At 39.6% G+C, this 18,357-nt stretch overlaps 1 protein-coding gene and 1 pseudogene across 3 annotated transcripts; one reads left to right on the top strand and one right to left on the bottom strand.

The window, feature by feature from the left end:
• The first annotated feature begins 76 nt into the window (after positions 1–76).
• Positions 77–5,267, top strand: LOC121742503 (annotated as a pseudogene).
• A 6,350-nt stretch (positions 5,268–11,617) lies between these two features.
• Positions 11,618–14,871, bottom strand: LOC121742489 (transcription factor SAC51-like). Of its 3 annotated transcripts, none has more exons than XM_042135633.1 (5): positions 14,734–14,871; positions 14,443–14,635; positions 13,486–14,091; positions 13,218–13,379; positions 11,618–13,132 (listed from the first exon to the last, which is right to left on the bottom strand). In XM_042135633.1, the coding sequence occupies exon 5, from the start codon at positions 13,113–13,115 to the stop codon at positions 12,165–12,167; it is 951 nt and encodes a 316-aa protein (XP_041991567.1). In that variant the 5' UTR covers positions 13,116–13,132; positions 13,218–13,379; positions 13,486–14,091; positions 14,443–14,635; positions 14,734–14,871; the 3' UTR covers positions 11,618–12,164. The 3 variants fall into 3 exon arrangements, with proteins under 3 accessions (XP_041991567.1, XP_041991584.1, XP_041991574.1); XM_042135650.1 differs by having other exon boundaries at positions 11,618–13,128; XM_042135640.1 differs by lacking the exon at positions 14,443–14,635.
• Positions 14,872–18,357: the final 3,486 nt, after the last annotated feature.

Genomic DNA, 18,357 nt, shown 5'->3' with positions numbered 1-18,357 from the left:
TGAAGAATGTTCTGCACACTGATCAACTCTATCCACAAAATTCAATTGAATGTTCGTCTTCACACACGCACACGCAGAGGCGAATGGAAGAAATTCTATGAAAGTTACCCTCTGCACTGATTATCTCACAATTAGTGAAAAATCCAAAAACAGCTGCCCATAATCCTTGAAAATACGCGACAAAGCCGACAATTATCCGATAACACATCTCTTCCCCATGTGGGATTATTCCTCATTAACTCTTACTCTTAATCATCTCCTCCTCTACCATTAAACCTACTTTCTCTTCTGTGTCTACTCTAAATCCAATCATGTGGGAGTCCGAATCAGCCTCCGCCGCAGATTATCCTCTCTCAACCACCAAAAATGCCCTTCACACTGATGGCTTCGAGCGAAGAGGCCACTCATGGTAACTAATCATTTTTATCATCATCTTTCACCTTTTTATGATATAAAAATGGAATCTTTAATTCATATGTAGGTATGTTTCCACCGATATCCCAAGCGACTTCTTAGTTCAGATAGGCGATATCAGCTTCCATTTACACAAGGTAGTTACTTAAATTACAGTAGTTTTCTTTCTACTTTCAATTTTTAATTCATCGTTTGCAATTTCTAATATCCTCTTCTCTCGCGATGTGCCAAATTGAACAGACTCATCTACGAGTCCCGCGACGCCGCCGACATCAACAAGATATCCTTCGACGATCTCCCCGGTGGCCCCGACGCTTTCGAGCTTGCGGCCAAGTTCTGCTACGGCATCGCCGTCGATTTAACGGCCACCAACATCTTGTTAAGGAATCTCTTCCTTAATCGTTCAAACTTCCCACACAATCAAGAAACGAGAGCCGTCGTTGTCGAGCGCCCAAGCATTTGGGTCGGCGACGTGAACGGCAGAGGGGCGGTTGAGCGCGAGATCAGCTTCGTCGGCAACCTTAGGAGGTGTTTCTTGTTTGCTACTCAATTGAGCCAAAATAACGATAATTTCATAGATTGATAGACGGAATATTATGGAAGACTCCACACATATTTATAATATGTGTGAATACAAAAAAGTTATGCTAATCCCTATAATATCTAAACAAAATAATAATAATAGAATACTCGTATCAACTCCCCCACGGTTAAAATCCACCTTGTCCTCAAGGTGGAAACCACGAAGCAACGATGACAGTTGAAAGCAACAACTTTGGCGAGGCTTCTCCTCCTGGATCAAACGCAAACCAAATAGGCGAACGTCTCTCATCCTCTCCATAAAAAATCAACAAGGGAGACCCAATGTGGTCGGCAAAATTCCACGCCACAACGACAAGCTTGTCCATGCCTCCAAGAATGTTCGAATCCAGCATGTCATTGCGCGGATGGATCAATCTTGCATCGGTATCGAGCGATGTTGATCGATGATTCATACTTGTAACATCACTGATATTCAAATCAACATAGGCACCAACAATTATGCGCGAACCGGTGTAAGCACCATCTCCTTTCTTGCCCCAACAATTCTAAACAATAGATTTTGATTGCACTTGAACAACAGGAAATGAGGCGATGACCTTCGGCACTTCCTCAATGGAATCGTCCTCCTTTACATCGTCTAACGATGCCTCTTCCTCATTCTCTTTACTCATATCGGGGGCTGCGCGGTAGGTAGATTTCCACAAAAGATGAAACTCGCTGGTCTTCGGGTCTGCCATCTCTACCTTCCCTAGATCCATGATTCTCACTAGGCAATCTAATGGCAACATTTGATACAGATCCTGTATCCCAACTGTCGGCATCACGATCCGTGGTCTTCTTTGCTGCTGTCTCTAATACAGAGTCCTCAAAATCACCAAGCTCCTCTTCGCCCATACCACGATCATAAACATAGTCGAAAACTCTGGCTTCCATACATGAATATGCAATCTTCTCATCTAAACTCGAGGAATCAGAAGTTTCATATCCTTCTTGTTCTCTCAATCCAACACTAACTTGGTAATCTGGTTCACACCGACTCCCAAGTGAACAAAGACCAGGAGTAGCTTTCTTCTTCGTCGCTGGACTTGACATTGAGCACTCAATATACTTATTACGAGAGAGAGACGACATTCTCCCCCAACATAGATCATCACTTCCAAATCTCTCAAAAGATATGTCGTCTGCCGGGTATCCCTGCTGCGTGCGCAATCCAGACGGGTCCCAACAGGTAGGCGAGCGCGAAGGTTGGTACAGGGTTTGATTGGCCACACGCCGGGATTGACCGTACAGGTCCCGCGGTGGGAGGCTCAAGAGCGGGGGCTGGTCGGCGGTGTGGTGGGGCTGTTGGTAGGCAGACTGGCCTCGCACCTCCTCCTGATGGTGAGGACGGTCCCAACACATCTCCGCGCGTCGGGGCCGAAGATCAAAGGCTGGGTAACTGTGGTCCTGCTGCTGCGTCGGTGGGTCCCAGCACGTTGGGCGATGTGGTTGCGTTGCGTGAATCAGATGGCGATCGAACCCTAATTGGATTGCGTGAATCATCCTGCACGCGATCGCGGTACCCGATGGGCGGGTATCCCGTCCGTGGGCAACGATCAGGTGGATCCCAACGGCGTGAGATGTAGGGTGGTTTGGCTCGGGCTGAATGGGTGGACAGAGGTTGCGCGACCGCCCAGATTGGTGTGGGCTGGGGTATTGTTTCAGACGAAGGTTTTGCACGCGCCGATCTACCGTGTCCATACGGGATTCCATCATGTCCATTAGGCGATCAAATTTTACAATAATAGGGTGCATCTGGTGTGGGGGCTGATATTGGTGGTGAATAAGCATAATTAATTACAGACAGAATGAAGTTGGAGTGGAGGGGTTTGGGAATTTCTTGCTGTTCGGTGGTTTTTTTTTGATTGGTGAGTTTATGGATGAAAGAAAATGGAGGGTTTATGAGATTTGTGGTGTCGGACAGAGGTGGATGATAAGGGGTGAGGGTGGTTCCCTTACCGGCGGTGGTGAAGCTAGGCAGCAGCTAGTTGCTGTGCGCGGGTGGATTCCCGTCGGGCAGCAACATAGATGTGGCTCGATCGATGTGGCTAGTTGCTGTGCGCGGTGGTTTCCCGTCGGACAGCGACGTACATAGCTATGGTTCGATCGGTGTTGTGGAGGGTGAGCTCACGATGAAAGCACTAGTTGTTAAGGAATCTCTTCCTTAATCGTTCAAACTTCCCACACAATCAAGAAACGAGAGCCGTCGTTGTCGAGCTCCCAAGCGTTTGGGTCGGTGACGTGAACGGCGGAGGGGCGGTTGAGCGTGAGATCAGCCTCATCGGCAACTTTAGGAGGTGTTTCTTGTTTGCTACTCAATTGAGCCAAAATAACAATAATTTTATAGATTGATAGACTGAATATCATGGAAGACTCCACACATATTTATAATATGTGTGGATACAAAAAAGATATGCTAATCCCTATAATATCTAAACAAAATAATAATAATAGAATGCTCGTATCACATCTCCGGCCTGAGATGCGCGGCGGAGTATCTTGAAATGACGGAGGATTTGGAGGAAGGAAACCTTGTATTCAAAACCGAAGCTTTTCTAAGCTACGTAGTCCTATTCTCTTGGAGAGATTCCACAGTAGTACTAAAAAGCTGCGAGAATCTGTCTGCCTGGGCAGAGAATCTCCAAATTGTGAGGAGGTGCAGCGAGTCCATCGCCTGGAAAGCCTATGCCAATCCCAAGGGAATCCGGTGGCAATACACCGGGAAGCCGAGATCGTCGTCCAGCCCAAATGGAACGACTCCAGCCCCAGCCGGAGCACCCCTGTGCCGCCGGATTGGTGGTTCGAGGACGTCTCCATTCTCCGCATCGATCACTTCGTCCGCGTCGTGACGGCGATCAGGGTGAAGGGGATGGTTTCTGAGCTCATTGGAGCTGCCATAATCCACTACGCTAGTAAATGGCTGCCTAGTCTGGTGAAGGAGAGCGCGGCCTCAGTGACTTTGCCTGAAAACGAGGCTAATAGCATCAGCAACGGCGGCTGGAAAGGCGGCCTGCACGTGATCGTGGCCGGGAATCAGGAGATCCCGGCCACGGTTCAGTCTAAGGATCAGAGAATGATCGTGGAGAGCTTAGTTAGCATCATCCCTCAGCAGAGAGACTGCGTTTCGTGCAGTTTCCTACTGAGGCTGCTGAGGATGGCAAACATGCTGAATGTGGCTCCGGCTCTGGTGACGGAGCTGGAGAAGCGCGTTGGGATGCAGTTGGAACATGCAACATTGTCCGATCTCCTCATCCCTTGCTACAACACCAAGGAGACTATATACGATGTTGATCTGGTTCAGAGGCTTCTCGAGCATTTTCTTGTGCAGGAGCAGTCGAGCCCCACGAGACAGGACACCAAGATGTACGACTCTGCTCAGAGAGAGAGGGAGTAATCTCAATGCCAAGATGAGGGTGGCGAGGCTCGTTGACAGCTACCTCACGGAGGTGGCGAGGGACTGTCCCTCACCAAATTCCAGGTTCTTGCTTAGGCCTTGCCCGAATCAGCAAGAACCTGTGATGATGGACTCTACAGAGCTGTTGATTCTTATCTTAAGGTAACATTATTCGATAATAGTCCAGCTTGTTACTCTCATTTTATATCTGTGAACTTGATGTGTAGGCGCATCCGACGCTGACAGAGCACGAGAGGAAGAGGCTGTGCCGTGTGATGGAGTGCCAGAAGCTGTCCGTTGATGCGTGTATGCACTCTGCATAGAATGAGCATCTCCCTCTGAGAGTGGTGGTGCAGGTCCTCTTCTCTGAGCAGGTTAAGATAAGCAACGCGGTTGCCTTGAAAGAAGGCGGGCAGTCAAAGTACCAGCCCATGGTGCCAAACCGGAAGACGTTGCTGGAGGGAACTCCTCAATCATTCCAAGAAGGGTGGACAGCGGCAAAGAAGGATATCAACACTTTCAAGTTTGAGCTAGAGACGGTCAAGACCAAGTATTTGGAGCTTCAGAATGATATGGAGACATTGCAGCGCGACTTCAACAAGCTGGCCAACCCCAAGCAGACGTCGGCATGGACATCCGGATGGAAGAGACTCAGCAAGATCACTAAGATGACGGACGCCAATGACAACGGAACCCAGCTGCCAACTGCAGAGCACACTAGAAAGACTCCTAGAAGATGGAGAAACTCTATTTCTTGAATTTCAATTGTCGTCGTCGCTGCTGCTGTGTTGTTGTTGTTTCTATATGTGTTGTCTTTTTAGAGATGCCATATTAACATGATTTTTATTGTTATTCAAAAATTTAAGTTAAGAAGAAAGTGGTTAGTTAGCAATTCAACTACTTCAATAGATCAAACTGTCACACACTAGTCCTCCTGTATATATAGTTGTGTGCTGCAAACTGATTCTTGAAAACCATGCTCACAAAGTAGTACACATTTTTTCAATCCAAGCATGCTATAAATGAAGAACTACCCTCCTGCCTAAATATAGAAACAATAATATTCCTTAACAGCAACATAACTGCATAGTGCACAAAATCCTATAGAGTTGAAGATGTAGATGTGAAAAATTGCACAAATTACATACTCCATTTGGTAAGAAAGTGGATATTCAATGGTGGTTGCAATATCATTTCTCAGCTCAATTCACATCATAAGCATGATGAGTCACCCCACTCAAATCGTGTCCTGAAACACAAATATATAGACACATCCAGGAATAAATAGACACTTATCAGACTCTGAGAAGACTTCTTATATAGTATGAGACAGAAAGTGGGAACACAATTAATCGATGTAACAAGTTGCAAAATATTTATAAATAAAATTAGTACAAAGTATAGCCGCTTTAAACATTAATCATACACCGAAATGCATGCACCACATATATATCAATATCATATCATACAGTGACTATACCTTTTCACTAGATTTGACAAATGTAACTACATTCATGAATCCTTGTTCATGATCACGTGCAGTTAGATTTTTTTTCTGAAAAAGGAAATGGTAAAAGATGGAATTGTTCAATAAGTACTCCTTCTTCAACTAATTCTGTGTAAATTCAAGAAATTTATGTGCTTATGTCGTCCAACTTTTTATGATACAATCCACTACCACTAGCATCATTTTTGCTACAACTGGGGTTTGTTACGCTTTTTATTCAGCAACTCTAGATTTAAGAAACAAAAATATGCTACAACTGGATTTAACACACACAAAAACAGATTTAAGATTCACAAAAATAAAGGGTGGAAATAAAATAAATACATACACACAAAAATGGCAAAAATAGATTTAAGATGCACAAAAATAAAGGATGGAAAAAAAATAAACACACAAAAAATATGGGGTGAGAGAGGCTCAAACTCTCGCTCAGGATTACTCTTAGCTATGAGACCTACGCGCTAGCCAACTGCGCCACCACCCCTTCGTTTTGTTAACCTCTAAAGTATTTTTAAATTTTAAAATATATTGAATTTATCATTTCTGTGAGTTGTAATTGTATATACAGCATTAGTAAATGTTACTATCTCTGTAGGTAGGGGGCTTCATATTAGATTGTTTTGTATAGGAAAACAGGGACTAAACTGAAGAAGATTTTACATGTAATTTGGACTATATGGCACCTCTTGACAAAATAGCTAAATTCGTTTATTCTATATTGTATATAGATATGTTTGTGTCTGGGCATATGTGACTATGTTTGTATTAGTAAGAAATGATGGTCATAAAAGATTTAACTGCTTGCACAGTATATAATTTGGATCATATAAGAGATCTTCCTCTGGCAAAATAACTGTGAATCCCGTGTTAGTATATGACAAAATCATGGTAAAAAAACTAATTAAGTTCTCGTGTAGATTGAATGAAATTTTAGTTAAGTTCGAATACGTTAAAAAAATTATCCATTAGTGTTTTGTTACGTTAATAATGGTGATATATATAAAATCCTCCATCCATCCCAAGGAAGATGTAAAAGGAAACTTGCTTTTTCATGTTTGAAAGCAATGCAGCGGATATTGCAAAATGGTAAGCTTAGTTTTTCATTAATCAATGAAATGATAGCAATTACATAGCATTATATAAGGATTCATAGAAGGATCTAGACTCCTAATCGTCCTAGCCAAATCAGTTACGATACTCAACCAATAATCAGCTAGGATGAGAATCAATTCTGCTTTTCCATCATTCTCACAACAACATCCTTCCAGCTCATCATGTGGTCCTCATTGTGAGCTGGAGCATTCACAAGATGAGATGGATCAACTTCTTTGCCTTCCACGTTCATAGATGCAGCATGACATATATTACTGATTTGCTTCTTCTTTGAGTCATCTTCACTTGCATTGTTTTCAGAACTGAGGGATCCGCTAACACGCCCCCTCAAGCCTAGTGTAGATTGAGCAAGGACTCCAATCTTGTTGCGTAATCTCACATAGGATTGATGAGGTAGTGGCTTGGTTGAAAACAGAATTGGAGTTGATGCTTGAACTGTCAGGAGAAGATTTCACTGTGAATTGGTAGAGACCATTGTTAAGGATTCCCTGCAGGACGACTTCCTTGGTAGCTTGATCCTTAACAAAACAGTGAGAAGGGTGAAACTCAAAAAAGACCGAATTATCTTTGGCAAATTGTGAAACACTAAGAAGATTTTTGGTAATTTTTGGAACATGAAGAAGATCCTTAAGCAGCAAATTCCTATTTGTGTATGGAGATTTAAAATGAGCTTCACCTATATGTGCAATATTCATGCCATAGCCATCACCAAGTAAGAGCTTCTTACCTCCATTGTATTCGGAGCTGATGTTCAAGTTTGACAGATCATTTGACACATGGTTGGTTGCACCAGAATCTGGGAACCATGATGTTGAGCTGGCATTCTCATAATTATACTCTGATGGATAGATAATAGAAGGAGAAGGTGTGGCAGCTTGGGGTCTTGACTGAACAAGGTGAGCTGATGGTGGAAAATGTTGCTATTGATGGCCTCCTCGTGGTGCTGTTGTGGCAGAGCTAGGCTCATAACGATACCAGCACTTATCGGCGCCGTGCCCTGGCTTTTGACATAGCTGACATATCAACTTTCCACCACTGTAGCTTCTTCCTCCTCTCCTTCCACCTCTGTTTCTTCCTCTCCCAGAACCAAAAGATCCATCACGATTGAAATTTTGGGTAGACTCCTTTCTTTGCCCAGATTGGTGTGCCAAGTTCAGAGAAGGTTGTGATCCTTCCATACTGCCCACTGTATCATTCTCTACTTCAAGTCTAGTTTCAAAACTTAGAAGAAGGGCACACACATCTTGCACGGTCCATGGTTCAGATCTAGAGGAAATAGAAACAACTGCTGGATTATAATCTCGTGGAAGCCCACCGAGTATAGCTAGGATTTGATCACGATCTGAGACAACATATCCAGTGGCTCCCAACATGTCACAACAAATCTTCATTTTGTTGAGGTACTCCTGCATCGAGAGATTTCCTTTCTTCAAGTTTTGTAGCTGCGATTTATACTGCATAATTTTTGCCATGGATCTGCTTGAGAAGTTGGTGATGAGAGCTTTCCAAATGTCTTTGGTAGACTTCAGACCTACCACAAGGATAAGTGCACTCTCTGATAGAGACGACAAAAGCCAAGCTGCTAGGCGTTGGTCTTGGCGACGCCAAGCTAAAAAATCAGGGTTCGGCACAGATCCTCCCGATGGGTCAGCCACCATTTGATCAGGAGTTGGCTCTTCCCCGGTGAGAAATGATTCAAGGCCATAACCCCACACAGTTGCTTCAACCTTGCTCTGATACCATAAAAGGAAACTTGCTTTTTCATGTTTGAAAGCAATGCAGCGGATATTGCAAAATGGTAAGCTTAGTTTTTCATTAATCAATGAAATGATAGCAATTACATAGCATTATATAAGGATTCATAGAAGGATCTAGACTCCTAATCGTCCTAGCCAAATCAGTTACGATACTCAACCAATAATCAGCTAGGATGAGAATCAATTCTGCTTTTCCATCATTCTCACAACAACATCCTTCCAGCTCATCATGTGGTCCTCATTGTGAGCTGGAGCATTCACAAGATGAGATGGATCAACTTCTTTGCCTTCCACGTTCATAGATGCAGCATGACATATATTACTGATTTGCTTCTTCTTTGAGTCATCTTCACTTGCATTGTTTTCAGAACTGAGGGATCCTTAGCGGATCCCTCAGTTCTGAAAACAATGCAACGGATATTGCAAAATGGTAAGCTTAGTTTTTCATTAATCAATGAAATGATAGCAATTACATAGCATTATATAAGGATTCATAGAAGGATCTAGACTCCTAATCGTCCTAGCCAAATCAGTTACGATACTCAACCAATAATCAGCTAGGATGAGAATCAATTCTGCTTTTCCATCATTCTCACAACAACATCCTTCCAGCTCATCATGTGGTCCTCATTGTGAGCTGGAGCATTCACAAGATGAGATGGATCAACTTCTTTGCCTTCCACGTTCATAGATGCAGCATGACATATATTACTGATTTGCTTCTTCTTTGAGTCATCTTCACTTGCATTGTTTTCAGAACTGAGGGATCCGCTAACAAGATGAAGCAAAAAAAATTAAAGAGCAAAATGTACAAAACCAGAATGTCGATCAAACCTGGGCACTTTGGGGAATTAAATGTTAGCTAAACTCAACGTCACAAAACATTGAAATATGCAGCATACACATGAAATAACATTCCTTATTTCATAAATAACTTTATTTAATTGATATTAAATCAATCAGAAGTTTTTTCATTAATTTTAAATGGGGTATTATTGATTTAATCACTCATCGTTGTTTATATGGAAAAAATAGCTTTGTAACAAGAAGATAAAGCAAAAATTAAAGAGCAAAATGTACAAATAAAATCAATGCAAAATACATTTACCAAAAATGCATAGATATACTACACAAAATGACGAAAATGTAATATTATGTACTACAGTACGAATCTATATATGGTCCTTAAAGTGATAAGCTTAATTACTATGCAGCTAACTACATAATCTTCATCAGCTAATTACTATGCAGCTAACTACATCTTAAAGTGATAACTAGGACTCCCTCCATCTCATAATAGATGACACATTTGAGAATTGATACGAGATTTAGGTGATGTTGTTTTGTGTGTTAGGTGCAGAGAGAAAATAGTATATTTATATTAATGTGAGAGAGAGCTTTTTCCAACAAAGAAAATGTGACATCTTTTGTGGGACAAACTAAAAAGAAAAGTGTGACATCTATTATGGGACGGATGAAGTATTACCAAATCAATTCTATCCAATTTGGAAACAAACAGTGAAGATCAATTTTCAGTCAACTAATGTTGTAACAATGCCAATCAGGGTATGTCAACTCAATTTTAAATAATGCTAATCAAGAGATATTAATAAAAGTGAAATTTTGTTAGTTATAACTAACTTTTAAAAAATATGAACTCATATGACTATTTTGATTTAAACAATTTTTATAAGGATTCCATCGAGATCCTAATGGCACATGTTTCGGATGATAAAATTTGATAATTTTTCAATATTTTCGATTATCTGATTAAAATCTACTCATGCTACATATAATGTCATCTTAATACATGTATAATGTCAATCAAATTTAGATGACATATTTATATCATTACTAAACTATCATATTTTAGAAATGATTAAAATGTTATTTTTGAATTAATTCCCCAAAACAAATTTCCAAATTACACCACTGGATACTACTAGATCATTTAGATCTAATGGCTAGGAATCATAGTAGTTAGACAATTAAAAAATAGTTAAAATTAATCACATCTCTTTTTATGTACTTCGAATGGCATTTAATTATTTTTTTTAAAGTACAAAAAATACTTCGAATGTAAATAATAGCGCAAAATTCATAGACTTATATTAATATTTTCTCCATAAACCACAAATATACGATTTCTACTATATTTATTTATTTAATTTTCATAAACCAGGAATATGCAACAAGGACTATATTTGTAATTTACTCTAAGAGCATCTTCAACGAGAAAATATAAATGAAAGAGGTATATCTTCTATTTACCTTCTCAAAAAGTAAAATATACCCTTCCAAAAAATAAAACATTTAAAGAAAAAGGATATATAGAAAGATAAATTTTCAAAAATAAAATAATAGTACAAAATGTATGAAAAAACATAAAGTGCAATACCTTCTCAAATACCTTCCACTTGGAGAATTGATTTTCTTAAAAAGAAGGCAAATATGGTAGTTATAAGATTTTACATCTCCGAATTATAAGATTTTACATCTCCGAAAGGTACTTCGAATACCTTTACTTTACTCTTAGAAAATGATTTTTCAAAAGAAAAAGGTAAATATGGTAGTTAGATAAATTTACCTCTCCACTTGAAGATGATCTAATATGTACTCCCTCATTTCCATAATAGTGGAGACATTTTTTTTTCGGCACGGAGATTAAGAAAAATTGTGTTAAGTGAGTTAAGTAAAGAAAGGAAAAAGGTAGAAAGATGAAGAGATAATAAAGTAAGTGAAAAGAAATGTGTTAACTTTTAAGAAAAATGACTCAACTACTATAGAACGTATGAAAATGACAAAATAACTCCACTACTATGGAACTCGTGAAGTATAAATGAACCTTACTTTAAAAAACGGTAAATCCCAGACACATGACCATATTATATTGTAGCAGCATATATTTATTACAGCCTCACGAACAGAGACACAAATGTTTTAAACCAATAAAAAAGACAACAGGAAACAAACAATGAGATTTGATGATGATGGACCGAAATCGATGAAGGCCTGCGAGGGCCACTCCGCACAGATTTTCAAGATGAGCATAATAAAAATCAAGAAAGGGGCGAAATGGTGGGCGGGTCCCTCTATCACCAAACACGCATGCTCACCATCCATGACGTTTTTCGGACTTAAAAAAGGGGGGCCTCCTTCACACCACCATGCTTTCTTCTATTTGCTTTTTACTTTATAATCAAATTTTAATCATTTCAAAGTCAACAATTCTTCCTTCCACCTCCAGACTAATGAAGTAAAGATGGCTGCTTTTATCGACTTAAGCCCTTCTTTATTGGCCCACAATCCTCATACTGGCTGCACTATTACACCTAAAAGCAACATCCAAAAGCAAAACCCACCTCATTAATCAAACACGCTCCCCTAATGATGCAACTCAGGGGGTCCACGTGGCCCCTTTCCGTCTCCGGAGAGACTCGGCCTCCGATTTCATAGCTTTCAGGTATGCCACTGCCCCGTCGATTATGGACAGCGGATCGCTCTCGTCCAATCCCGGGATGATGCTCTCGAGCATCTTCAGCGCCTTGCGGATTTTAACCATCTTGCTGCGGTCATCATCCCCGGAGTACCTCGACCCCACTTCATCATCCTCGTAACTGTGTGGCAGCCGCCTTCTGCTAGTCTCAAATGATGATTTCTCGTCCCTTCCATCGAGCAGCCTTTTCCTTTTCGAAGACTTGTGATCAGAGCTCGCTACTTCTTCTGTTAGTTCGTCGAGGCTGAGTGGCAGGGAGTGCCCCGTGCTAGTCACTTCATCGTCCTCATCACTGTCAGAGTAGAGCAGAGCGTTGATCTCAACAGTATCTTCATCCATCTCTCCCTCCCCGTAGGAGGGATGGTTTTCATCCCATTTTTCTTCGACCACGGGTTTCATTAAGATGCAGTGGTTGACACGAGCGTCTACTTTTGCAAACGAGCCATTAGCGCTGGCGGGAGTCTTGGACATAAATATCCGGTTGAGGGTAGAAAATGATGGGCGGAAGAACAGTCGGGTGTGATTTTTAGACTGATCAAAGATAAGGAACCTCCTCTGAGGAGCACCAACTGGCTGCCTATCTACGACCCCAGGGCAACAGGGCATGGTACAATGTGAGCCTTTCCGATAAGGGTCACCAGTAGCATAACGTATATTGCAGTGAGGCGGCCGGAACCTGACGACTGCACCTTGTTGGCCTGCTTTCAAGCTAGGTGAATCAGAAGCATACTGTTCTATAAAGGCATCATTGGCAGTAGTTCTCTGGCAGTAGTACATTCCCATATAATCCGTATATGATGAATTCCGAGCAGTGAACTTCTGATGCGCCTGAGACTCTTTGGCCGTGGCCATCCGGCCAAACAAGCTACCTGGCAGTGCATGATACCGGTAATTAGAAAGATGAAACAAATCAAGAAAACAAAGCACGAATACAAATCAAGAAAGAAAACATACCAGAATAACGTGCTTGTACTCTAGTTCGGCAAGTGGATTACTTTCCAATATGCAAAACAAAAGAATAAAAACAAAACTATATTTGCTAGATTGATTTTTGACAAACGGAAAACGGGAACAGGTCTACGTGACAGGTTTCAGCAAGTGACGGAAATATTCAGCCTGGAGAAGGGCAGAAAATCAGAAGCTCTTCTTTTATGTAAAGAAAGTAGAATTTGCAACACGAGAAAAATCAACAACAAAACTAAGAAAGAATCAGATAACAAACCTGGCAATTCTGCAAAGGTTGAAAGCATGCTATTACTCTAACTATAATGGTTGTTCTCCCAGAAATTCCACTCTCATGTTTAAGTGCCCTGAATCTCGTCTGGCTCGCTCCTTGGCACACCATAACTACTTTCGACTCTTGATGTTTTTCACAAAGGGATTTATAAACGCAGATGAACGAACAAACAGCTAACAACACGAAAGGAGGCGACTAAAATGGAAACAAAGTTGAAGATGGGCTAGAAATTCTAAATGATCAACTACCCAAACTCAAAACAGAATCTAACAGAAACAAGAAGATGAAGTACTTAAACAGCTAACACTGCTGATGAAGATTGAAATAAACCACAAGTAGTTTCCAGAGCAAATCTTATAGAATGTAGAAAAAACAAGAAGACAAAGGGAAGTGATTTGATCCCATCATGGATAGATAAGCTAACAATGAGTGTGTAAGGGGATTGTTTTTAGCTCAAGTGGAGGAATAACAAGTTACAGAATAACCCTGCAATACAAATTCAAGGAGATAACAAATCGAAAAACGTCGATTGACAGAATCCACCAATGCATACTGGTGTGCACTTATATCCCCAGGTAGTACGATGGAAGCCTGAAACACCAGCAAAACTTTTCAGAACAATCAATTGATAGCTAAGACATGAAAATCTAAAATAAAAAGGAAGTCAGTATAAGAAATCGGTGTGTTATTACAAATTTACAATACACATAGTTTATATGAATCATGAAACGCAGAGGCAAATATTAAATCTGTAGTCTAACAATTCCTGTTTCACTTTCTCATCCAGATCAAATCATAAGCTTCGAGCAGATTATCTTTTATATTATCTTCAAAAGATTCGGCTGTCGAGCGTGCTACTACTAAAACATACTCCAAGCCTAATAAAAAAACTGTAACAACAAACGTGAGAAATACCAATTGTTTAGCAACAAAGAACGGTACCTGAAAAAAAATATTTCCTGAAATCGATGAAATTTTTTTTCTAACTTAAATACCCATATATTTATTGCTAAATCACCGGAATGAATTTGCACACAAACGAAAGTGTATATGCGAGCTAGAGATTGATACAGCGCCCAAATCTACGCACAAATCAGTTGTGTGTCGAGAATTTGAAGCCATCAAAGCTAGTTAACTAGGTGACATAGAGAAAGAGAAATCAACAAGTGGAAAAAACAGAACAAAATCTGTTGACAGAGCTGAAAAGGGGGCGAGAGAATTGGGAAAACTTACAGATCGCGGATCAAAAAAGTAAGAAAGTTGTAGAGATGAAGTGAGGAAGGAAGAGGGGAATGGTGGTTGTGACAAATGATGGGAAGTGAGGAAGTGGATGTGGTAAACAGTAGTTGGATGGATATCTGCTCAAAGTAGATTCAAGGCTTGCTTGGATTATATAAACATTAAACATTTAGAACATCGATAATAGGAATAGCCCAGCAATAGCCCAGCCATATTCTAGCCACAAACTACTCCTGCCACATTATCAACACTAAAAATCCTCCTGCCACATCATAAATAGCCCAGCAATAACCTAGCCACATCATAAATAGCCCAGCCACATCAATAGCCACATCGCTAATAACAATTATATAAAAATGAAATAATTAACAATCACACAATATACCGAATTTAATTTACGAGACATATACGGGAAATATTAATAATACTATTAAAATTTTAAAAAGTACAATAATTTAAAAAAAGTACAATAATTTTAAAAAAGAGTGAACTGCACCAAAAGGCCATAACTTTTCGCTGTGTAACAGCAGAGGCCCCTAACTTTTAAAAATCTCACCAGATGGATCTAACAAAATATGTAATCACAAAACATGTATATTTTGTCATTTTTCGGACGAAAATGCCCAAATAGGTTGAAGGGCAGTTTAGACCTTTTACGTACTACACTTGCTCCATATGCCTGCACATAGTCTGCATGTGCAGGGGCTGTCTTGTCAAACAATATAGTCTTCATAATTCCATTCTCCTAATTGATGTAGCCGTTTGGTATAAATGCAAACGTACTGTGGCTTTTACATTAGAGGAAGTTAGGTAATGGTGTAGTACTCCATATAGAATTAATTGGCTCTGAATTTCGATTATGTTAAATAAACTCTGTGCGGTCCTTTCTCATCGAGAAAATAACATGGGCTTGTTATCAATTTATTTTGCAAATTAAGCAACAGACATAACCAAGATAAATACTTATTCCAATTTCTAAAAAATAAAGAATTTGGAAGACGTGTGCTGTAAGTTCTAATGTGAAATTTATAATATGGGACAGATATGAAAAAAAGTGTGAGTGAAGTATTACTCTGGAAAATGGTCAATTGGTAATAGAAAGAAAATTATCAAAAATAGAAATACATAATTAAAAAATAAAATAAAATAAAATATAAAAGTGAACTACTTTTATTGGAGCAAACAAATGTGCCCAGCAGAAGAATAGGATTTTAGTCACGTATGAAGATGAAAGTCCGATGGGATGTTGTGCCACAATATCCCTTTTAATTTTTATAAAAATTGATTTGGATTCATAATATTTATATTTTTAATGCTGCAATTCCTATGTTAAAATAGTAAGTATATATTCAAAAAGTTATTTGTGTTTTTAAAAGCTACTACTATTACATTAAAGTGGAAAACGTACCATTTAATAAAAAAATGTAAATAAGGACAAATGCTTATTTTATTTTTATTACTATGATTTATTTAAATTTCATTAGTCAACTTTATTATACTGTACCATATTAATAGATGATCTTATCCTAACAATTTGTCAACAACAATATCATATAACATTAAAAAGGGAATTGAATAATCAATGGTTTCGAAAATACTTGAACTGAGTCAAATAAATATGAAATGAAAACAAAAAATTGCGGGTGAAATGAAACTAAACTTCAGCTTAATAAATTACAATGCAGGTCCGAGCGTGGGAAAATAATAGGGGACAAGAACCATGCTTTGCTGTCACATCAATTACTTTCGCAGGTCCCATCAACAGTGCATGCAGCAGTGGCGGCCATACAAAAGGGCGGTTTTGCCCTTCCAAGCCCTGAGGTTGTTATGGTCCGAAAAAACACGATTTGTGATTACATATTTTGTTAGATCTCTCTGGTGAGATTTTTAAAAGTTAGGGGCCTCTGCTGTTACACAGCGAAAAGTTAGGGCCTTTTGATGCAGTTCACTCTTAAAAAAATTACAATAATTAAAAAAAAATTACAATAATTCACTCCTCTGCTCCGTCAGCGTTGGTGTACAAGCCTGAAAATCGGGAGACCGCCGAGCAAGGCACGTATATATAGTGTTTCGGAGATCGCCCAGCGCACCGCCTAGCGCCACGGAACTGCCGAGCGCTAGGCGGTTTTTAAATCCGGAAACCGCTAGGCGGTTGCAATAGATCGCCTAGCGCACCGCCTAGCGCCGGCGCTCAGCTAAGCGGTGCGCTAGGCGCTATTGTGGATGCTCTTAGGGCTCGTTCGTTTTTGTAGTGTGGAGTCAAAGTCCATTTTTTGTCTTAAATGTACGGAGATTTTATGAATTTGCTCTATAATACTATTATCTTTTGAATTATTCATTTCCTCACAAATAAAAACGGTTTTGAATTATTCCGTCCCTCACAAATAAAACGAGTTACATTTAGTCCGAATTGGACGACACTGGTTAAAATTAAAAGTCAATGACCGTTAATTTGATTTAGACCGGATTAAGTTAATAATTACTCCCTCCGTCCCGGCCTAAGCAAGACGTTTCTATTTTGGCACAGGAATTTAGGTAGTGGTGTTTAGTGAATTAAATTATTAATAGTAAAGTAAGAGAGAAAATAAAGTAAGAAAGAGAAAGAAAGAAAAAAGTAAGAGAGAGGATAACGTAAGAAAGAAAAAGAGAGAAAAAAGTAAGAAAGAGAAAGAGAGAATAAAGTAAAAAGAGATGGAAAAGTAGGAGAGATAAGAGGAAAAAGCAGGAGAGAGGAGTAAGTTGATTGTTGCCAAAAAAAGAAACGTCCCACTTAGGTTGTGACATACCAAAAAAGAAAATGTTTCACTTAGGCTGGGACGGAGGGAGTATGTTTTATTAATGTCTAATGCCTAATTAACCCGAAACTAAATTTTAAGTTAATCATTTTTCCAAGAATAATTTAAAACTTAAAATAATTTTTTAAAAAAAATTAATTACCGCCTCTCCCTCCTTTATCTTCATAATTCCTAAATTGAATCGCCGCCTCTCTCCCCTCTCTCTCTTCACAATTGGGAAACTAAAACTTTCACATTCGATCTCGGGCAATGACATTGAAGAAGTCACGGCGTCGTCTTCGTCGATTGGCTCACACCACTTGAAAAAATGGCAATATTTTCTCTCACAAACAAAGTATAGCTTCCCCCTTGTTGGGTTTCTATGGGTGTAGACGATTCAAAGTGAAGCTCGATTCTTGCAATGGCAAAATTCATACTTGAATCGCAGGTCACGTCCGCCGCCACTCTCACCGGTCTCTCTGCTGTAGTTCGAACGGTCCATGGTTGGCGACGTTGGGTTACTTGAGGTTCTTGCAAGAACTAGGGTTCCTCTCCACTTTGAACTGAGGAAGAAGATGAATGAGAAAAAGAATGTAAAATTAGAACTAGGGTTGAGGCTCGGTTATAAAAGACAAGCAATTCTTTTTTTTTTAAAAAAAATCGAATAAAATTAGAATTGTTTTTGAAAAAGAATAAAGATTCAAATATAAACTCCCGGTCAAAATCAAATTAACAGTCGTTGACTGTTAATTTGAAACAATGTCGTCCAATTCAGACTAAATGTCCCATTTTTATTTGTGTGGGACGGAATAATTCAAAGGGTATAGTACTATTTTGGTCCTAA

Source organism: Salvia splendens, chromosome 1, assembly GCF_004379255.2.
Source record: "Salvia splendens isolate huo1 chromosome 1, SspV2, whole genome shotgun sequence".
NCBI classification, from domain to species: Eukaryota; Viridiplantae; Streptophyta; class Magnoliopsida; order Lamiales; family Lamiaceae; genus Salvia; species Salvia splendens.
This window is presented reverse-complemented; position numbering and strand designations above follow the sequence as displayed.

What these genes read in the sequence shown, in the direction of transcription:
- LOC121742489 (XM_042135633.1), bottom strand. Translation starts at nt 13,115, where the DNA reads ATGGCCACGGCCAAAGAGTCTCAGGCGCATCAGAAGTTCACTGCTCGG.